We start from the raw sequence: 23,891 nt of genomic DNA on the forward strand, positions 1-23,891 counted from the left end.
GGGTTCAAAAAATTGTTGATCACAAGGGTTCATCTATTGACAAGGAGATAGATGACTATATAAAGGATTGTGGATCAGAAAAATACTTTGTATCACGGTTGATAATGCTAGTGCGAATGACACTATCATTGATTGGTTCAAACGAAATGCAACGATAAATGAGGATATCATTCGTGAGAATCAACTTATACATGTTCGATGTTGTGCCCATATCATCAACCTCATAGTTTCTAAGGGGTTCAAGGAGGTTGATGAATCCATTATTAAAGTCCAGAACCTAATGAGATATGTGAGGGCTTCCTCCCAATGGCTCCGCCAATTTAAGAAAATAGACGAACAACTTATGATCCCATCTTCTAATATGTTGCAACTGGATGTTCCGACTCGATGAAATTCTATATACATTATGTTGGATTTAGCACAGAAGCACCAAATAATGTTCGAGTGAATAAAGGTCGAGGATGAAGGCATAAGATATGCTTTGCTAGAGTCAGTTGGGGGGAGAAGTGAGCTCGGTACGTTGGACACAGTTGATTATTTTTTAAACTATTTTATGACATAACCATACAGATATCTGGAACAAAATATCTTATTACGACCATGTACTTCGAGGAGCTCTTGGGATTTTATGACCACTTGCAAGAGAGTTGTGTTGACAGTGTGGGTTTGGCTCATGCAATGACTATGAGGATAAAAATTAAATATAATAAATATTGGGGGGAGGGGGGCGTGGAGAAGATAAATAGATCATTATTTGTGGCTGCGATCCTTGACCCCGATATAAGTTGGCGATTGTAGAAGATTGGATTAGGGATGTCATCGGTGATAAGGACACTAAAAAGTTTATCGGATCACTTAAATATGATATTGATTATTTATATAGTCATTACAACAACAGTGGTCAGTCTTCAACCGAAGGTGATAGCTCCTCTTGAGTCTCGCCCTACCAGCTCGACATCTTCCTGGGAGGACACACATGCACAAAGTTCAAATTTATTACGGCTACGACAGTATCATCAAACCCATGCATTGATGAATATTATGCCGTGTAAGTCTTAGGTTGAGCGTTACTTTCTGGAAGATATCGAGGCACCTTGTGATACATTCCAGATAATAACTTGGTGGAAGATGAATTCTAACAAGTTTCCAATCATTTCCCGAATAGCCAGGGATGCACTAGCCGTTCATTGTTACCTCTGAGTCGGCGTTTAGCACCGAAGGTCATGCCTCTGATGCTTATCGTTGTTTATTGTCTCCGACCACTGCCGAGACCCTTGTTTGCACACAGAACTAGTTAAGTTCAATACTCATTGGAGTAGATACCGTTGATGCCAAGAGCTATATGCTTGAATCAGGTAATTTTATGATTTTAAATAATTATCTACATAATTTTAATGTTTTTATTATTTAATTTATAATTTATATAATTTTGTAGACGTAGCTGTGAATCTCAGACTAATTGTGGATGACTGAGAGTCTGAGACTGACACACCGCGGGATGATTACCATCATGCAAAACTCATCAGAGTTAGAGGTGGAGGTGAGTTCATAATATCACTTGGAATCTTGGCTAATAGTTTAGAAGTTTATAGTTAAATGACTAAAGAAAAGATAGTTTATCTGATCAATAAAAGTTAAAACTTCATACAGGAAAATTGTAAATCACTATCGAGTCATCGGCTCAAATGCATGGATTGTCCAAGATTGATGCGGGGCATTGGCCATTGTGGCTATTTCACATTTGAATTAATCTATGACATTATTTAGTATTTTGGTGATGTAAATTTAAATTTATTACAATTTGTAGTTTTAAATTTAAATTTATGGTTTTCGATTTGTAGTTTAATTTAGTTATTATATTTAAATTTTAACTTTTTAACTTATTTTTTTATAGTATTTTAGATTTTTTAAATTATTTCTTACATTATTAAACACTAAACAATAGTTAATATTGGGCCAATTAGTAGGGCAATTGGGCCTGAGTAGGTCAATTGAACCTGAAAAAGTCTAGTTGTTACTCTATTCGAAATTTTGAGGTCTGACTCTAAGCTTCGAACTTCGAGTCTAATCGGAGTTAGAGATTGTTTTAACCTTTAAACCCAATCAGAGTTGGAGGTTGAAGATAGGCACTTCGACTCTATCCCAATTTTTTCCCATTTTAACTTACTATTTAAATCGCATCTTAAAAAAAAAATGGAATTATGTTCCCTAAGTGAGATTAGTGATCCACAGGCAGCGGATGGTGGACAAGACTAGAGAGAACGTACGCTTGTAGAACACCCTAGAAATATCTACTGCGTCTTGTCCGTGTGTATACGACAGGAAAGACGAGAGATGAAAGCGACGGATACGTGGAGCATGGCGAGTGAAAGAAAGGTTTGGAGCTATACGCATGGATAACCACGAACTACGATCTCAACATGTGGACGGTGGATATTCCACACGACCTCGTTATAAATTGAGGTCATGGGTCTTCCCCTCAAACTCGTTCTGCCTACCCAACTTCAAGTTGATCATCTTTATTACTTTCCCTCGGTTGTATCAATCTTTGGTTCTGCTTTCTCTTTTCTGAAAAATACAGAAGAAAATGTCGTGCTGCGGAGGAAACTGTGGCTGCGGCTCTGGCTGCAAGTGCGGCTCTGGCTGTGGAGGGTAACCTTCTGTATTTCCTAGGCATTTTTGTCTCAAACGTTGATGCCTATTTTGTTGTGTTTGAAAATTGATCACTTCGCATGTTCATGATGGGTTCTTGTTCGGTAAGATCTAGGTTGGAAGTTGTACATATTCCTCATGAGTCTCTCAGTTCCTTTTGGATCAGAGAGCTTGTTCAACGTTGATCTTCCTCTTTTTTAAATCATAAAGGAAAAAATAAAACTTTTGGAGATGAATGGTCTGATGGGCGCTTGCATGCAATATGCAAAAGGAACCAAGAAATGATTATATGTTTCTCACCTTCATTATGCCAAATTTCTTTCCCATATCTCATGACTGTTTTGAGAACAAATCTAGTTTTTTTTTTAACATATTTCTTTCCTGAACATGTATGAATTTATGGGTTTGTGGATTTTTAATTTTGCTGCTGCTGCTGCTGCAGATGCAAGATGTACCCTGACCTGAGCTACTTGGAGAGCACGACCACCGAGACCCTTATCGTTGGTGTTGCTCCCCAGAAGACGTATGTATATTATTTGAAATCTCCAAATCATTGTTATTTCGGACAAAACACTAATGTTTAGCGTGTGATCATCATGAATTATGCAGACACTATGAGGGTTCTGAGATGGTCGTGGGAGCTGAGAATGGTGGCTGCAAGTGCGGATCCAACTGCACCTGTGACCCTTGCAATTGTAAATGAGATAGATCTTAGCCTTTAAAGCAGAGATGGCCTTGTATTTGAAAACTAATAAATAGTGAGCATATAAAATAGATAGATATATGCGTGTCGAGTCTTTTATTAAAATAACGTAGCCATGGCTGTCTTTCTGCAAATCTTTCTAGTTTAAGGTTTGCATGGGTGTTTGCTTTCTTACTTTTGTATGATAGCAGTAAGTGATGTATGATGGAGAGAGTCTGTCTCTGCTTTGGTATATGTGGGAAGGAGTTGAGAGAGCTTTTGAGAAGCGAATGAAACCCTCCTTTTCTCAGCTTCTGGTTTCTCTGTTAGATTTATCGATTGTACAAGTAAAAGAAAGTATATATTGGATAAACTTTGAAAAATATCGGCGATGGGACATGGGTACTGCAAAGTCAAGCCTCCCCATCCGTTTTATTAAATGATTTGTATATAAATGAAATATAATAAATAATTTTTAATTATTTATGTTATATCATATTATTTTATAATGTGATATTAAATTATAAATTTATATAAGTAAAATATAATAAATAATTTTTAATTATTTAAATGATAAAAAAAAATAAAAATTAAAATAATGAATACTATTATTTGAATAGTATTTTACTCATTATTATGGTGGGTGGAGAAAATGACCTGCACACCAACGATTAATGATGTTATGAAAAATCCTTAAAGCTTGTTTGTCATTACGAGAAATGATTTTTACATTTTTTTTTTTTCATGTCCGGGAATCTCTTAAGGGGGGGGGGGGGGGGGGTCTTTCGATGCCATCCTGATCTTGTATTCCCATACTTTCGGAAGTATTTTTTACGAAATTGATTAAATTCTTGACTTTTTATTAGGGATATAATTTTAAAAGATTATTTACACTTGTGAGATGTTGAACTTTAAATCTGAATTTATAAATCTGAATTTTAGATCTTGAAGCCAGTGATATTCTAAAAGAAGGCTTATTTTGCGGGTGTGATTTATACAAAGTAATGTTAGTATTTTGATTAAATGAAATATAATTTTCATTAAATGAATATAGTTGTTCGTTCGCATGAGGTAATATAAGACAACTGAGCCAACTACTGCATAAACAACATATTCGAAATGACATTGACATTCAATGACCTCAATCATCATCTAGAAACGAGGAGAACCAACTTGCAATTGCTCTGAACAACTGGGTGTTGAATCATCATCTGCTCTATCAAATATTCCTCTTGTAGCTCTGCTGAACAAGTTGTGAACCTACAAAAAGTTTTTATTTCAAGTATTATATAATGTAAAGTTAGTATGAAATTTACCCTTTTGGTAACCAAAATTTTGTCACTCAATTCTCAAAATTTACATCAAGATGTAGTGTACCTGCTTGGATGAAAGGCCTATCTTCTCCAAATCACTCAACTGCAAAAGGACAGATATAATAATACACTTCAGTATTACTAGACATAATCAAGGGAGTTTGCATTTCTTTCCCAAAAGCTTAGTAGATTGTCTTACAGATTTTAATGGGCTTGTTTCTCTGAGTTCAGATATGTATTCTGCCATTTTCTCTCCAATCCCCTGGATTGGATGATATTGAAGAGGAAGAGGGTTAAAAAACAAAAATATATCAGATTACTACGCTGCATTGTGGCTATTAATTGGCTAAAATATACCTTTAATCCAAGTAGCTCCTCTCTGCAATGATAGAAGGCAATTCACAGATCAGCCCAATTGCCTAAAGGAATATATAATTCACGTAGTTGAGAAATGGAAAATAGAGATGAATAAAAAAAAAAAAAAAAAAAACTTACTTGCTGGCCGTATTTAAGAAAGCAATATACTCTTGAATAAGAGAGCTCTGTGCACAAAATTTACAGTAATAAGAATCAAAGTTGGAAGATCCAAAATAGAAGCGCAGTATGTTCTAAGTTTTTTTTGTCCAAATCTACCTTCAAATTGCAGCTCCATGTACTGAATTTATCAAGTGGAGTGGAAGTTGTTTGCAACTTGTTCGCAGATGTCCCAATGAAAGCTCTTTTGGGAGTAATTGGCTCCAATAAAACTGGGTATGATTGATCCGTGGATGAGAGCCCCTCAAGATGTTTTAGATTTACGTTGGTGTCTATGGGGGAAAGAACTGTTCTGGATCTCTTAAATACATCTCTCTTCACTTTAGCTGGGGATGAACCAACACAATTGGCAGAAGAATGCATGGTTGCAATATTATCCTCTTTGTCCAAAGGTTCATCTATTCAGAGGCAAAAATTTCAAGCATTAAAATGCCTCCTTTATATTTGAGTTGGGTAAAATGTTCCAAATAGTACAATTTGCGACATACCAGGCAAAAACATTTTTGAATTGGCCACAATTCCATCAGCAGCAGCCTCAATCACTTCTGTGTTTGGCATAGCAGCAATCACACCACTCTGCAATGGAACAAGGATTAATATGCATGAAGGTTGGAAAATTTCTAAGTCCTTTTCTGTTCTAGATATTTATCATACAGGAAATCTTAAACAAGATGAGTTACAGCAGAATCTTGTCTTATTGTCAGCTGGAGCTATAAACCTGTTTTCATTCTAAATTATAAACAATAATATTTCATACTATGCAGACATTATTTGGAATCTTCAAATTCTAATAATAGACACAAGTCAATCACAAAAATCAGTCTTGATGACCTTGAGTGCCACTATATTTTCTTTTTGAATTTTGCGCTTTTTGTTACCAATGACAATATGGTCTGTTTTGGTTCTGTTTCTAGTGGTGATGATGCTGTACAACACTTCTTTTATACAAGTTCAAATTCTTACCTCCAAGCAAGCATCAACTTGACCTTCATCATTGAATAAATTTGTGAAAGGCACCGGAATAAACCTACACATATATTGAGCAATTAGGCAATGGGGGTATTATTTCTGCGTGTACTGTGAAAGGTTCAATAAATTATTCATACCTTTGTTTTGCCTTACAAGGACCTTGGTTCGTAGTAGCCTTTGCTTTCACAGAGCTGTGATGGATACTGGGTTTCTTAACAGAGCTCATAGAACTGGGAGTTTTGCCCATAAAAGGAGAATTGAATGCTCCAATTCGTTGTGCACTCTTTGTCTTGCCTTTAGATTCAAGCCAAGCACGCAGTTTGGCCTCCATGTCGACTTTGTCCCTTGGGGTCTCTAGCTTATGAGCTGAGGAAACAAAATTAGAGATGTGCCGCGACCGAGCAGCCAAACTGACAGTATGGACAGATTCCTGGTACTCTCCCGGATTCTGTTATCAAAGAAAAGAGGCTTCCTTGAAATTCTCGTACAAATAAAAACTGGCAGGTGAAGGATTGGAAGGTAGAAAAACAAAAGCCAACGTCAAAGAACATACAAGGCAAGCAACCATTAAAGCAGAGCTTGTTCCTCCAAGAGAGTCCTGTAATATACGGGTCAACTTGCTTTCTCTGTAGGGCACTCGGGGTTTGTTATTGTTCAGTGCAAAAATCACATTCGATAATGCGAACAAGGACTGGTTGATCTTCCCACTCTCTTGGAGGCGAATCCCGTCATTGCATGTCCTTCTATTATCTTCATTACCTGGTTAAATAATGCATACAAATCAAAATGGGAAAGATCAGATTCACATTCACAACCACACACATACACAATCAGACATGAAAGTAAAATGTGTGGAAGCAACCTGCTAGGTCTATGAGGTTCAGCTTTCCGATAACAGTAGCACCAGAGCCATCGCCGGAAGGAGTGGAAACAGAAATCACAAGCACCCCATGGCTCCTACTAGAGACATCGTTGAGACCCGTGTGCGCTACTTTCCGCCTCTCAATCCCACAACAAAGCGCCTCAGAGAACTCGGACATCGACTTTACAGGGACCCGAGATAGTCCCCGTAGATGAATGTGCCCATCTTTATCATCCAAGATCACTATTTCCTTGGCTTTGAGCTCTAAAAGATCATAACATCGGTCCATATAGACCTCGTAATATGAAATCTCTGCCGTGTTTCCTGTGCTTTGGCACAATGAGAGAATTGTAGACATGGCCAGCGGCATTAGTCCTGGCTGCTCATCAGTGCCCTGCAACATTAACCATGTTCTGAGTAATTCATAAAAAGCAGAATCCCCCTACTGAAAGGATTTTTTTTTTTTTTTTTTTCACTAAAATACAAGCCGTAGCTTTAATTCCAAATTTCAAAGTTCTCAAAGTTCGTTTTCTTTAGTTTCTTTCCATAGGTTCTTTCTGGATCTATACGGAAACCAGAAGACCCTGGTTAATCATGAAAAACATGGTAACCACAATGCAAGGAATGCTATCTGGAAGAAAACTAACTTGAAGAATTGCTTCTACTTTCAAAGTTTATTTTCTTTCTATTTCTTTCCCTGGGTTTTTCTAGTACCCAAACACAAGATAGCGAGAAGGTTAATTTCTTTTTGCTTTGTCAAACCTGCATCGTGTAGGTCTTCCCACTCCCGGTAGCCCCATAGGCAAACACCGTAGCGTTGCAGCCATGGAAAATACCCGGAATCAACGGGCTCACTTCTTTGCAGAAGATCCGACCTAGATTGTTGTCCTCTTGGCCAAAGAAAGAGTCCAACCGGTAGCACTCGTTTCGGCTACACCCATAAATGAAAAAACCCCATTAGCCCAGAGTTAAAATCAAAGGCCAAAAACGAAAAAAGATTTTCCTAGTCAAATTCAAACAACAAAACCCACAAAAAATTTCTTCACAGATTGTAAGTGAGAAGCAAAGAGGTATTCACCTGGTTTCTTTATCTTTCAGATAAACGGAAACTTCTTCACCGGAATCGGAATCTTGATCAAGAACTGAAACACATGGTGTCCGGTCACCGTTCTTGTCGTCGATTTCGTGAGGGAGAAAGGGGCGCACCCTCACAATAACTCTGACCTTGGAGATCGCGTTGGGGTTCATGGTCTTTGACGGAGACTAGGGTAGAAGATTATTCGGTAAGGTCTCTGATGATGGAAAGAGAGAGAGAGAGAGAGAGAGAGAGAGAGAGAGAGGTGATATTCGACCGTTTGGGACTGCTTTGATTTTGTTTTGAAAGATAGGGGCAAGATATTTGACCGTTGGTGCTTGGGAGTTGGGACACCCGAACCGTTTTAACACTTTATGAGTTTGCGTTTTGAATTTGAGTGATTCGATGATAAGTTGGGTAATGATATTCTCACAATATTTTGTATAATATATTGTATAACAATATGTTAAATAAAGGATATTTTTATAAAATTATATTATTTTTATAAGATATTTTACAAAAATACTCATCATTTAACATATTGTTGTATAATGTGTTGTACAAAATGTTGTAGAGAAATCATTTTCTTTTAGGAATCCGTTCTTCTAGGGCAACCGGGGTTGAGCCCCCGCCGTGGCCCTGCCTGACGTGGCATGTCACATCAATTTTTTTAATTATTAAAAAAAAACATGTGAAGAAAGCGGGAAATGGAAATGGAAATGAGTCTCCTCTCCATTTTCGTTGCCTCTCCCCATCCCGAGCTCCTCTTTTCCAGGTGGTCAGTGGCTGGGTCGTTCGTGCGAGAGCTTCCATTTCCGTCAGTTGTTGCGGTCGCCGTTGTGGGACAGTTCGTTAGCTCTGAGTAGTTGTTGTTGTCGTGGGATAGTCCGTTGGCTCTGAGTCGTTGTCGTCGTCGTGGGTGAGAGAGCGAGTGGTCGCGTTCATCATTGTGGGGGAGAGAGTGACTGATCGACAGGTATATTATCATCTGAAGTAGCTAGATTCAGTAGCTAGATCTGCTAAAATCTCACAAATGACTCTACATTGAATTGAAATTTTCATTTGTCCCAGTGAGAGGAGAGTTTCTCTTCCAGTTTTCACGTTTGTTTGCTGTCAGTTTGCATAGAGATTGTACATTGTTCACAAATTCAAGAAGTTTAGCAAAATTGTTGGCTTTGAAGGTAGCAATTTTATTTCAGATTTTCATTTACTTTTCTTTATTATGGTTTGTTTGTGCACTTACGTTTGCACATCTGAAACAAAAATTACTAAAGTCCCTATAAGAAGAAATTATATTAAAAAAAATATAATATATATGTATCTATGCTGTAAGTAATTCAACTAATTATTAGAGCAAATAGGTTAGTAATTGGGGAAATATCAGTAGCCACTTCATCTTCATATTCTAACAAATAATGTTTAATGAATTTGGACCACAAAACAAGAAGCAACTGTTTTTGTAGGGAACCAATAGTTTTGGATAGTAGGGAAGAAATTTTACAAAGATTTTCTTCATCTTTATCATGAATGAGGTAATGGTGCAATTAGGTATATTCTTTATTAGACTTATCTTCCCACTCAAGGCATAATATATTCTGTTGGGGTTTGATGTTTGTCTTGGATAATAAACAAAAAAAAAAAAAAAAAAAGTTTCTGCTTTAAATCTTACATCAAAGTCTTTAATATCTAATCAAATATGTACATGTTTGTATGCTTCCAAATAGAAGTAGGTACAAATTTTAATTTTTGAGAAATATATGTCCATTTTTCATAGAATAAGAGGTGATGGCTTCTATTGTCTTCATAGATAGTGGTAAATCTTACACTACAACTCATTTTGTGCACATCAATCTTATTCCATACACTTAAGTATTGTTCTTTCCTAATTTCCAGGATTTGCGTTTGGTTGCCTCTCAGCATGGGAAATGGGAAAGAACATCCATTTACGCTAACACCATGTAACTCAAATGGACAAGTGCCTGGGTGGTCATCGGGATTTATGTCAAATGCTGGTTACCCATTTTCACATAACATAGAACCTCCAATATTGCCAATCAATACAAGCTCCACTACATGTATACTAGTTGGGTCAGATTCTAATAGACCTGGTAGTGTGGAAACTCAAGCGCCATGTACATCCTCTACAGTTGAAGAAATTAATAAGGATTTTTCAAATCTGCAGCAATCCAATGACCCACGTGCCGGGACATCTCAGAATGTTGAAATTGATGGTGATCATATTATTGAGGAGCCAAAAAAAGGGATCAAGTTTAATTCTCTTGAAGATTTAGTGAGTTATTATAAGGAGTATGGTAAGAAGTGTGGGTTTGGGGTGATGACAAAAAGGACTGAGAGGGAAGAAGATGAAACTATTAAGTATGTCACTCTTGCTTGTGCTCGTGGTAGGAAGGCTCGTAATAGAACTTTCAATGTTGCCAACCCACGTCCAACAGGAAAGACAGAATGTAAGGCAAAGATTAATGCCCTAAAATCTGATGGAAAACTTCGGTTGACTACGGTTCATAACATCCATAACCACAGCCTTAGTCCAAAGAAATCTCGGTTCTATCGGTGTAATAGAGAAGTGAATGATGCCGTAAAAAGAGTTCTAGATACAAATGATATGGCTGGTGTCCGAATGAACAAGAGCTTTGGATCTCTTGTTGTTGGTGTGGGCGGGTTCGAGAACCTTTCGTTTTTGAAAAAAGGATTGTCGTAATTACATTGATAAGGCAAGGCATCTATGACTTGGCACAGGTGGTGTTGGTGCACTACGAGAGTATTTTTGTAGGATGCAGTACAAAAATCTTGGGTTTTTTGTATTGATGGATTTAGATGATGACGAGAGGTTAAAGAATGTCTTTGGGCAGACTCCTGTAGTAGAGTAGCCTACCAATATTTCGGTGATGTGGTCACATTTGACACCACATGTCTGAAAAAGGATGCTGTTAGCACCATTTGTTGGTGTAAACTACCATGGGCAGTCAATTCTTTTGGGAGCAGGTTTGATTTCCAGTGAGGATACAAAGACCTTTGTGTGGTTATTCCAGACTTGGTTGCAGTGTATGTATGGTATAGCTCCTAAAGCTATTATCACTGACCAAGATAGAGCGATGAAAAATGCAATTGGTATTGTTTTCTCAAATACCCGACATAGGCTCTATCTGTGGCATATACTAAAGAAAGTGCCAAAAAAACTTAGTTCCTATGGTTCCTACAAAACTGGGATGAAAAATGTATTGATAAAATGTGTGTATGACAGCCAAAGTGTTGATGAGTTTGAGACAAGTTGGGTTGATTTAATTACCACGTACAATTTGCATGAAAATACCTAGTTACAAAGTTTATACACTGATCGTAAGTATTGGGTTCCGGCATTCTTGAAATACTACTTTTGGGCTGGAATGAGTACAACGCAGCGGAGTGAGAGCATGAAGGCGTTTTTTGACAGATATGTTAATGCTAAGATGAACTTAAAAGAGTTTGTCGACCAATTTGATAATGCATTGAAAAAAAATATTGAGAATGAAAATGCCGTGAACTTCCACTCATTTAGTGTCACAACCCCCTGCATATCTAGATCTCCAATTAAGAAGAGGTTTCAAGGTTTGTACACAAATTCGAAATTCAAGGAAGTACAACAACAAATTACCGGCATGATCGATATGAATCCAAAGTTACATTAGAGTGATGGTGCAATGAAGACTTATCTTCTAAAAGATGAAGTTCATTTGGTAGAGTTCACTAAGCTGGTTATATATTCTGTGGACTTTAGTGAAGAAGATTTAACTGCAAAGTGTTCTTGTGGATTATTCCAGATGAGGGAGATATTGTGTAGGCACATTTTGGCCGTATTCAGATGTAACGAGATTAAATTTTTCCAGATAGTTATGTTTTAGATTGATGGAGGAAGGATATCAAACGACGATACACGTTGATCCACAATAGTTATGATGCGGGGGAACAACGGGCAGATACTAATAGATATTCAGAGATGTTGAATATCTGCTATCAGATGATTACTCTTGCAGCAGGTTCGAACGAGCATACTCAGGATGCGAAAGCTAAGTTATATGCAATGATTGAGTTGTATCGTGCCAACCAAGAACCCCCATCCTTCACCCAAATGGGTTCCAATGTTCCAATATCAGCAGGGGGCACAACTATTGTCGGTGGTTCTGGGCAAGTACGTAGTCCAAATATTGTACATGGGAAAGACAGACCCCTATCTCCAAGGAGAGCATCCAGGATGGAGAAATATATGCGAAAAGTTAAAGCGAAAGCGAAAAAAGCATCCGGAAAGAGGAAATGCAAAGAGGTGCATCTTTTTAATATGATATTTTCTTTTATATTTTACAAAAGCAAATATGACAATTTTTCAATTTGTTATTTCATTATTAGGGAGACGGAGGTGATACACCCATATCGAGCACACATAGCTCTTTATTTGGCCATTCAGAGATTGAACTGGCCAATGCTGGACATGTGCAGGTATATTTATAAGTACATACACATTATTAAAATATTGTACTTTGGCTGGGTTTTGACAAGTATTTCTGACCAGGCCATTCCAGAAAGCACAGCTTTTGACATTAGTGGAACCCAGATCTAAGGAACAGTAATTTAAAGTCAAGAAAGTGTAAGTGCAAAAGTCCCAACTTTCTACAAGAATTATCTTATGCATGCATGTATATCTATGTGTATAAAAAATGCAAAAGTCCCAAGTGCTGCATGCATGTTTTGTCGAGTGTATATCTATGTACACGTTTCTACAAGAATTAGCTTTCTACATGCATGCATGTACACGTTTTTTTGGTGTTAAACATCCAGATGGGAGTGTGTTAAACATGCAGTTTTTTGGTGCCATGCATCCAGCATGCATGTAGTTTTTTTTTTTTTTAATTTTTTTATTTATTTTAATGTCCCTGGTTATAATGACTCTACATTAATATATACGTTTTATTATTTACAGATGCATTTTGGGTTGGATGGATCACAACCGATGGATTTTGGGTTGTATGGATCAAAACCGATGCAATGATATGATTAAATATATCTATGTGTCTTAAAGAGCATTATGACACCATTTGTTGGTATTAGGATATTTTTACATTCATTTGGTTATTGGGACATTCTGATAACGGATGAATTTTATGGTTGCGTGGACAGTTTGTTTACATATTGAGATTATGGATGAATTTTATGGTTACGTGGACAGATCATGGATGAATTTTATGGTTGCATGGACATTTTGTATTATATGACACTTAATATAATATTAAGAACTGAATGACCTCTCTTCAGGAAGATTGAATTGCAGAACCCAGTAGGACTTCCTATTTAATGCGGCTTTCACTACATGAAAAGACCATTTTTTCTTCAAAAAAATGTGCCCATTAATCCAGTATGATATTACAAGAATAGATGAATTTTTCTGGACCCAATTCTATATATAGTTGTATGAAGCAAATTGAATCGGGGACATTCCCTAGAAAGAATTGCTTCTAGTAATACTAATTTTCTAGTAATAGAAAGAATCACTAATTGTCTGGAAGTGTGTAGTCTAAAAACTGCCTAATAGTTTCCTGAACCTAATATAGCATGAACACATCTGGACTATGAAGTTTCAATATGCAAGCGTGCACTCCTTTAAAACAATTCACTAGTCAAGCATACAAATACAAGCTGCAACGTTTATCTTCATTAAATTGTGTAAAATACAAGCTGCAACGTTTCTCTTCATTACATCCTCTATCTAAGAAATAAAACAAAAGTAAAAGTTTATCATATCCATACCCATGATCAACCCAATAAGCATAACACAGTATGCAATGTTGAACTTAATATATTTACATCAAGTACAAAGTCCAATACTTAGGTACTAACACTAGAGCAATTACTTAGATACTATCAAGTAACATGCAACCACAAATAAAAAAGTCCAGGACACTTTTAGTAGTATGCGTCGACACCTCATTTCAGTTTCTTGTTCCAGAAGCACATTCTCTCTATTGGATACCACCAGCTCTCTCTTCTCAATTTCATCCACTCTTTTATGGAGCTAAGTCTTCATCTTTTCCACCTCGTCCAGCATCTTCTTGAGCTCATTCTCCTTCCTTAACAATTCATCGTTTCATTCTTGAAGATGGAACTTAATCTCTTCATTACTATCTGCCCACTTGAAAAATTTACAGTATGGTAATCCCTAATCATTTTATACATATAACAAAAATATTAGATGTACAACATATTCATCACTATAATTTACAAATGATAGATGTATAAATAATGTAGTTACCTCTTTATTGTAATTTGGACACCCTAAGAAGGGTCGTCCTGGATTTCTTGTAGTACTTGAATATCTCAATATGGCATCGACCTTACAGAAGTAGTGTGCTTGTCCCAAAGTACGTTTTGCAAACGATGAAGAAGACATTGATGATGATGATGATGATATTCTAACATGATGTTTTATAAATTGTTGCATGCGAAATTCAAAAAACTACATGGATTAAATTGGGTTCATGACTAATTCTGATGAATTGCATCAGATTGAAACTTGTGGGTAGACACTCTGGCCATAGGTATGCAATATCTGAAAAGATACAATAATTCAGAAGAGTCACATGTAATTAAATCTGCAGAGTACACACATTCTCATCTAAATATAATATACAATTTCTATATTTAACTCATCGCTATTAATGGTTTGATCATGGTGCATATACAAAAATAATAGAAACACAAACATTTGTGCACGAACATAGATTGGTTGTGACATAGAAATGCATCAATGTTATTTTTAATTCGCATGATAGTGACAATAATAGTGACAATAATAGCATCAATAACACCATCAACCTCTACTTATAATATTAATTTAAAAACAACACCACCAATCTCCAACAACTACTTCCAGAATATCCATACCCATAAAATTCATAAACCAACACAATCAACCTAATTTCTGAGTCAAGCTAATATAGAAACTTGATATAAAATATATCACAAATGATGAAACTATAAACCAACACAACAATAACACCATCAACCTTTAATTATAAAATTAAATTAAAAACAACACAACCAATCCCCAACAACCACTTCCAGAATATCCATATTCACGAAATTCAGAAACCATATAAGCTGTATTGCCGCTAAACAAAAACTTCAAATAAATTAGGAAACTACGAGTCACAAAATCTGAAAAAGTCACAATACAATACCAAATCTGAGAAACTCCCAAATAAAAAAAAGCAGAACTACAATATAATATTGTAGATATCAAAATTGGAAAAAGGAACCTTACCTGGGAGCCAAACACTGTGTTAGCTCCTCTGTTCACTCTCGCGACTGTGTCGCTGGTAGCAGTTCGAGTATGGAGTGTGTTTAAAGTTATGAACTTTGAAAGGGTTAGAGTTAGGGCATCGGGACTTTGTGGGAAGGGGATTTCAGACCAGTGGCTTCGTGGGTGTGGTTCTGTGGCTTCATGGAGAAAGATCGATGAATGTGATGGAGAGGAAGGCCCCGAAACACTAAGCCCATGGTTTGTGTCGGATAAGAGAAGAGAAGTCTGTTTGCGGCTTGGAGAAGAAGAAATCTACTTTCTGGTGAAGAAGAAGACAGAGCGATTCGGAGAAGAGAAGAGAAGTCAGTTTGCGGCTTGGAGAAGAAGAAATATAGGGATTGAGAAGAAGAAGAGAGAGCGATTCGGAGAAGATGAAAGGTAATCATGGAGTTCGTTTTGGGGTGAGAAGAGAAGAGAGGTCTGTTAGCAGCTTGGAGAAGAAGAAGAAGACAGTGATTCAGAGGAAGACAACAATTCAGAGAAGATGGAAGCGTGGGGGAGAAGTGAAGTGTGTTTTGCGGGAAATGAAATGGGATGGAGGTGAGGACCCCTTTGAAGACCCAAAACGAAGACGAAGTCGTTTTGGTTTTTTGCCACGTCGGATGCGAGGCCGCGGTGAGGACGCGAACCCGGTTGTCCACAACATTTTTGTTTAGGAATTTGGAGTGTCTTAACCAGGCCTACTTACTAAGCAAGGCTTGAGACTATATTAGAATCCTAATTTACTTGTAGCTAAAGTTATGCAGACAAAGTACTACAGACATGGAGAGTTTCTGAATTCTAGACTGGGGTATCAATCTTCATATGCTTGGAGATCAATTCAAGGTGCTAAAGTGTTACTACAAGAAGGTATGATACTGAGAATAGGTAATGGTACTACAATCTCTATATGGAAGGATAGATTGATTCTTAAACCTTTGACTTATACAATTGAGATTCCACCTATTGCATTTCCCATCTTCACTTAATGCATATGTCATACTATAAATTTCTTGTGTAACCAAACGGGGCCTTAGTATGCTGAACAGTGAAGATAAGCAAATTTAGTTGTATACTCATTTTGGCACTTTCTCTGTGAAGAGTGCTTATCACTTACAAAAAATGCTGCTAGACAGAAATTCTGGTGAAACTTCTAACAGACATAATCGAGATATTTTTTTGGAAGAAACCATGGAATCTACCTACTCCAATGGTGGTTAAGGTTTTTATTTGGAAAGCATTTCACAATGGTTTACCAACAAGAGAAAATTTAGTGATAAAGAAAGTGCTTGACTCTAACCTCTGTCCCATTTGAGGTCCAGAAGATGTGGTTCATGCTTTATGAAATTGTGTTGCCGTTGATGATGTTTGGAGTTTTGGCTGTCGAGAAATTCAAAAGATGGGTGGCTGGGAGATGGACTTTTTGTCTCTTATGGAGCATATAAGTAATACCATTGATCAATAAGAATTTGCTAAGATAATAGTTATTACGAGAAAGATTTGGATTAGGAGAAATGTAGTTATATATGAAAACTTCATTCTTCATCCTTCTGTACTTGTTGAACAAACAATGGACCAATTACAAGAGTTTCAGATTGCCAAAGTAGAGGTGGTGCAACACAACAGTTTAAGAACATATGACCAACATGTTTGGTCACCTCTTGTAAGTCCATGGGTCAAGGCTAATTGGGATGTAGCTGTTGAGAAAGAACACACTCGGATGGGTATTGAGGTTGTGATCAGAAATTCACTAGGGAAGTTTTGGTAGCTAGGAGAGCACCTGTAGATTTCTGTGCAAATCCCATTTCAGCAGAAGCTAGGGCAGCATTGACTGCTTGTTTGTTTTGTAGATATTTGGATTGACTAATGTGATTCTAAAAGGGGATGCTAAAATAGTAGTTGATGTTGTTAATAAGTCTTGGGAGAATTTTACTAAATATGGGCATCTTGTGAAGGAAATAAGCTATTCATACAAGGTCCAATTGCTTGGCAGACTTAATATGTCAAGAGAGAACTCAGTCAAATGGCACATTTGCTAGCAAAAGATGCATTGTTATGTGTTGATATGGAATTTGTTCCTAACTATGTGATCTTAAGCAGATAGGAACATCTTCCATATCAATACAGACATAATTATTGATCAATGCATCCTTTGCTAAAAGATGTGCAACTTGATTAGAGTCCCTTCTTACATAGTGAATCTGCCAAGTATCATAACCATGTATGACAAGCTTGATTTCCTCCACTAGATGCCCGTACTTACTAAAATTTTTCTACGAGTATTTAACAACATCAACAACAACTTTAGCATCCCCTTCAAGAATTACATCAGACAAACCTAAATCTATACAAAACAAGCATGCAGTAAGTGCACTCCGAGCTTTTATTGCAATAGAATTTGGACAAAAATCTATAGGTGCTCGCATAGTTGCCAAAACATAACCTTGATAATTTCTAATCACAACTCCAATACCAATCCTAGTTTGTTCTTGATCAACAGCTACATCCCAGTTTCCCTTGACCCAAGTACTCTTAGGTGGTGACCATACATGTTGCTCAGGTGATCCTATATTATTGTGCAGTAACATCTCTATTTTAGTAGTATGATATTCTTGCGATTGATTCATTGCTTGGAGAACCAGTATTTTCGGATGAAGGAACTAATCTTCATAGATACAACCTTTCTCCTAAGCCATATCTTCCTCATAATAATCGCCACCTCAACAAATTCATTCTGATCAAGGATAGAACACAGATGCATAAGAGAAAGAAAATCCTTCACAGTCACTTAGCTTCTGCACTTTTCAACAACAAACACTCCAAACACCCCAGACAACACAATTTCAAAGAGTATAGACAACATCTTCCTAGCCAGACCACAAATGGAATAAAGATATGAAAAAATCACTTTCTTCACTAATATATTTGCTCTTGTAGGAAGACCTTTGCGACAAGCCTTCCAAATAAATACTTTAACCACCATAAGTATATTCAGACTCTAGTTTCTTCCAAAAAATATCTCGATTACGATTCTGAGAAGTTTCACCAATATCCCTATCTATCAACATCTTTTGTAGATGATGAGTATTTTCACAGAAAAAGTGCCACACTTAGTATATTGTCATATCTGCTTGTCTTCACTATTCAACATACTAAGAGGGATTTGCAATATAGCTGCAGCATCTGAATCAGTAAAATGGCCCTCACCAAATACGTATTCCATCCCCAATTATCAAAATCTATCAAAGCTTGTACCTTTGTTGAACTAGGAAGTGCAGTAAGTGGAGTTTGAACTGCATATGTCATAGGTTTGGGAATCCATCGATCTTTGCAGATAAAGACCTTACTGCCATTGCCTATTCTCCATATCATACCCTATTTTAGTAACATCTTAGCCCCCTGAATACTTCTATAAGCATATGAAGGTTGATACCCGAGTTTTGATATTAGAAAATTCCCTGGTCTATAGTATTTTGTTTGCATGACTTTCGATACTAGCGAAGTAGGATTCTATTGTAGTCTCTAACCTTGCTTAGCAAGAAGAGCCTTATTAAAGCACTCAAATCTCTAAAACCCAAACCACCCAACCCTTTTGATTTGCTCAGTTTTGATCACTTTATTCACTGAAGTTTTCTCTCATTCTGTTGATGACCCCACCAAAATTTTTGCATCATCTTAGTTATATCTTGCATCGACCTTTTGGAAGTTTAAAAATACTCATGCTATATGTATGAATTGCTTGTAACACTACTTTGATAAGCACCTCCGTACCAGCTTGTGAGAGTAATTTTAATTTCTAGTTACTAATCCGCTGCCATACTCTATCTAGAATGTATTTAAAAGTTCTAATCTTAGCTCTATCAACCTTGACTAGAAGACTCAAATACTTCTTATAACAATGAACAACCTTTACACCAATAACACTAAGTAGGTACTGCTGAGTTTCTTTTATAGTATTTTTACTAAAGAAGATTGTTGTTTTGTCTTTATTCAACATCTGTCCTGAGGCTGCCTCATAATTATGCATTATTTGTTTCATACACCACCAGTCCTTCATAGATGTTTGCAGAAAATCAAGTTATCATCAACAAAGAAAAGATGATTAATTCTAAATCCATTCCTCCCAGGTGGAACACCACTTGTAGTACCTTGTTGTTTTGCTTTAGTAATGAATAGCTTAACACTTTAGCACAAATTATAAAAAAATTAAGGGGAAAGTGGATCCCCTTGTCTAAGCCCTCTTGAAGGAAAAAACCTTTGACTTGGAATCCCATTCACCAAAATAGAATATGGAACTGATTAGAGACACATCATAACACTGGTGATCCATTTATAATTAAAACCCATCTTCTATAAAATAGCTGCAATAAAAGGCCACTCTATACGATTATATACTTTACTCATATCCAACTTCAATGCTATATTACCATCTCTTATTTTAATCTTAGTAGACATAGAATGAAGTGTTTCATATGCCACTAAGATATTATCATAAATTAGTCTACCAACCACAAAGGCACTTTGATACTAACTTGTAACATGAGGCATGATTGGTTTAAGCCTATTATTACTTTTTAATAACAAATCTTATATAACACATTACATAAGCTAATAGACCAATGGTTAGTCACCTTCATAAGGTTTTTTTTCTTCTTTGGAATCAGTCATAAAAATGTTTCATTGATGTCCTCCCACGAGTCTTGGATATCAAGAAGGTCAATAATAGCCTTGCACACCTGATCTCCAACAAAATGCCAATATGTCTTGTTGAAAAACCATTTGAGCCACGAGATTTCAAAAGATCCATTTGAAAGAGTGCACGTCAAACTTCTTTTGCCGTGTAACTTTCATCAAACAAAGCATTAATAGCCATAGGTATTCTTTTATGAAATCCCTATAATATATCATTAATACTTGTTGGAGGTGAAAAAATATAAAAAGATTGGAAATGATACATAAAAGCCATACCTATATCCCTCTGGTTGTGATAACCATGGCCCTTTACATCATTCACATATGCAAGAAAATTCACCTTTCTTCTTTGATTAGCACATTGATAGAAATACTTTGAGTTTTGATCCCCCCATGTTTTAACCATTGTTGCTTAGCCTTTTGGTTTCTACACTAAATCTTCACTTTCTAATATATTTGCAATATCTTTTTTAATCTGTTTCATTTCATCCACATCCAGAGCCTCTCCAATGTCATGATATTGATGAGCTAAGAGTTCTGGTTTTTCTTGAATGGCCTTCCTCACTATAATACCAGTGTCAACTTTTCAATTTCTCAATTGTGCCCAACATTCCATCAAACTTTGTTGAACTTGCTGAATGATAAGAACTTCTTGCTAGTTAAACAATCTTGCTAGTAAAATAATGATAACAACTTCTTGCTAGTAAAACAATATTTTCTACCTTTGGGTATTTCTCAATCCAATTCCTATTAGTAGTCACTCTATCCAATCTCTTCTTAGTGAAGTTGCCATCTTTTCTATTATTACTCCATGTATATCTAGGCCCTTTAAAGTCAAGATTGCTAAGCTCACAGACATCCAAAACCTGTTGAAACCTAGCCATTTACAAAGGAGATCCCCATGCAATCCATACTTCTCATATTGACATAAAATCTTGTTGAAATTACCCAAATACAACCATGGGAGTGGAGAAACATGCTTTAGGTTTTTCAACAAATTCCAACCTTCATCAAGTTGAATAACTTTCGGATAACCATAAAAACCTGTTAGTTTCCAACAATTTCTAGTACTAGAGTTAGAAACTTGGGCATTGATTTGATTGAAAGAATAGTTCTTGATTTCTAAATCTATCTTAGCCTTCCAGAATAAAACTAGTCCTCGTTTATTACCTATACCATCAACAGACAAAACATTATCAAAACCAAACTATCTTAGCAACTGCACCATTCTACTCTTTTGAAATTTAGTTTCCATAAGAAATAGAATGTCAAGACGATATTCCTTTACCAATTAATGAAGATCATGGACTGTTCAAGGTGTCTCGAGCCCTTGAAAGTTTCAGCTTAGGATATTTATAATGTTAAGTAGGGTTGGCAATTAGACTTCGCCGATTTTGCTTTCTTTCTCAGTTTCCCAATTTGAATTATGTCCCCATATGCATTGAACTTATCAATCTCAAGCCCTACTATCTTTCATTTCTGACAATTAGAATCCTGTTTATCAATTGTTTTAGTATCAGAACTCAATCGTGCTTGTCTTTTCCAGGTTTGTGTAATCATCTCTCCCTTACTCATAGTAGGCTCTCCACAAGTCTATGAGAAAGATTGTCCCATTTCGAGACCTGGTGGCATTTCCACTTGCAAAGTACATTCACCATCCAGATTGAGAATTGACTCTGAAAGATCCATTACATGTTTTACAACAGACTCATGATAAGGGCATTCATTAATCTTTCCACCCAAACATATTCATTCCTTACCTCTATCTCCTATGACTCTAGAAGAAGACTCACACAAAATAGGGGAGAAATTTAACTTTTTTTCCACAGCATTAGCTGTTTTGACAATTATATCTTGATTGCTATATTTCAAATTTTGAACTTCAGTAGTTACTTGTCCTTGAACTTGTGCAAGTTAGAAACTGCCATCAATGGTTTCTCCACCAACAGCAAAAGCTGCCTCAGTCACAATCCATTTGTTGTCTGTTTTCTTCTCTAACAAATTAATTATTATTGAAGATCAAGCAACACTCTGACTCGTAAGTACTTACCCCAACCAATACCATTTTCATCAACATCAACAATTGGCAAAGAATCAAGATCAGATCCTACCTTTTCTCCTACCAGTTTATTCATACTACCCAAGGAATGATTGTAAATTTGCATCCAAAAAAATTCCTTATCAAACTTCATCTCCTTATAGATGTGAAACCATCAAAGTCTTTGAGCATTCCCACATTTCTATTAGACATCCATGGACAACCTTTCTTAACTTTTATTAAACCACTTAAGGACTGAAATTCCATAATAAACATGTTATAACAAAAATCTGAAATACTTATAGTCCCATACACCTTCCAGATCTTCAACATAGTTGTACAAAAGGCCTTAAGATCGAATAGCATCTCAACAATCACTTACCAATCAAACAACATTTACCATGCAGAATTGTGTCTTCAACATCGCCCACATATATCTCAATACCCTTTTTCTCCTTTTCTGTTAGAGACAAATTACCACATAACAATAATAAATCATCCTCCATTCGAATTGTAACACTGGAAACTCCACTAGATTCCTCCAAGGAGACAACTTGCTGCTAGCAAACTATCATCTCACCTTAGAAACCCAAGAGAGAGACTTTCCCCAGTCCTTTAGTCATGTAATAATGCTGTGTGTTTATGTTTATATTTCAAAATTAGATATATTATTGTGCCACTGGCGAATATAGTATTGCACGTAAGGATAATTTTACGCACAATATTATATGCAAATGGCAACCCCATTTATCAATATTTTTACCATTTTCAGTAGCTTACTCATTAGCATGTAAGAATATATAAGTGAAATTGCAAGTATAGATAGCATTTTTTGTTTAACAATCATTTGCGACCTCCGCACAGTTGTTTTGAAAAAGTGAGACACATATAGGATCTACATGCAAAGGTGTAAATGAGTCAAGCTTGAGTGAATAGAGGGTGGTCAAATTATGTTTGTTTAATTTTTATTCAAACACATGTTGAGCTCAAACTTTTCATCAAGTTAGATTTTACGTTCATGAATATCTTGTTTTATATTCGAGGAATTTGTGCTTGTTTACGAGCTGATTCATTTAGAAGAAAAAGATTATTTATGTTGTATTTTATAACTTTATCTAAAAATATTGAAAGATAAACTTTCACTTTTTGCTAATATCTCTATAAAATTTGTATATAAATATATCAACAATTAGATGAATAAGGATTCAAGAAGCATGTTTGGTATTAGAAATATGATTTGCCCTAATCTCTTTCAATATTCTCATAAAACATATAAAGGTAATACTACAAAAAAATTAAATAAATATAAAGTTTCATTTTATTCAAATTTATACGAGTCTAGATGAGTTTTTTACAAGGTATATCTTTTAATAATCGATTATAATTTTGTGTTCAATAACTCCTCATTTAATAATGAATCGAGTCAAATTTAATTTTGATTGAGCTAATCTCGAGTGGATAGTCAAATTGTACTGTTTATTTACAACCCTTCTCACATATAGAACTTTTATAGTGGTTCTCATTTTTTTCCACTAAATTTGCACATCCTAAAACTATATGTAATATTACTAGTTCTAAAACATTAATCCTTGTAACTTGGCTTTTGTTAGAATGTTTAAGTTTTTCATGCGTAATTTCAAAACAAAATATATATTTTTTCTTAAATTAAGAAACAAAAAAATTTCTTCTAAACTTTGTCATGTTTTAAGACCCACCAAAGTAAGTGTTGTGAAAAACGATGATAAAA

The 23,891-nt window shown here is 36.0% G+C and overlaps 2 protein-coding genes across 2 annotated transcripts; one reads left to right on the forward strand and one right to left on the reverse strand.

Moving 5' to 3' along the window:
• Positions 1 to 2,473: 2,473 nt before the first annotated feature.
• LOC121266982 (metallothionein-like protein 2) lies at positions 2,474 to 3,644 on the forward strand. The gene is made up of 3 exons (XM_041170861.1): positions 2,474 to 2,652; positions 3,095 to 3,175; positions 3,262 to 3,644. The coding sequence occupies exons 1-3, from the start codon at positions 2,588 to 2,590 to the stop codon at positions 3,353 to 3,355; spliced, it is 240 nt and encodes a 79-aa protein (XP_041026795.1). The 5' UTR covers positions 2,474 to 2,587; the 3' UTR covers positions 3,356 to 3,644.
• Positions 3,645 to 4,353: 709 nt separating this feature from the next.
• LOC121266969 (kinesin-like protein KIN-10B) lies at positions 4,354 to 8,482 on the reverse strand. The gene is made up of 13 exons (XM_041170842.1): positions 8,091 to 8,482; positions 7,775 to 7,943; positions 7,013 to 7,406; positions 6,704 to 6,909; positions 6,288 to 6,598; positions 6,145 to 6,208; positions 5,670 to 5,757; positions 5,281 to 5,579; positions 5,143 to 5,189; positions 5,005 to 5,026; positions 4,847 to 4,909; positions 4,712 to 4,750; positions 4,354 to 4,594 (listed from the first exon to the last, which is right to left on the reverse strand). The coding sequence occupies exons 1-13, from the start codon at positions 8,258 to 8,260 to the stop codon at positions 4,487 to 4,489; spliced, it is 1,980 nt and encodes a 659-aa protein (XP_041026776.1). The 5' UTR covers positions 8,261 to 8,482; the 3' UTR covers positions 4,354 to 4,486.
• Between the last annotated feature and the right edge of the window lie 15,409 nt (positions 8,483 to 23,891).

The sequence above is a fragment of the Juglans microcarpa x Juglans regia genome, chromosome 5S (genome assembly GCF_004785595.1).
Source record: "Juglans microcarpa x Juglans regia isolate MS1-56 chromosome 5S, Jm3101_v1.0, whole genome shotgun sequence".
Classification (NCBI taxonomy): domain Eukaryota; kingdom Viridiplantae; phylum Streptophyta; class Magnoliopsida; order Fagales; family Juglandaceae; genus Juglans; species Juglans microcarpa x Juglans regia.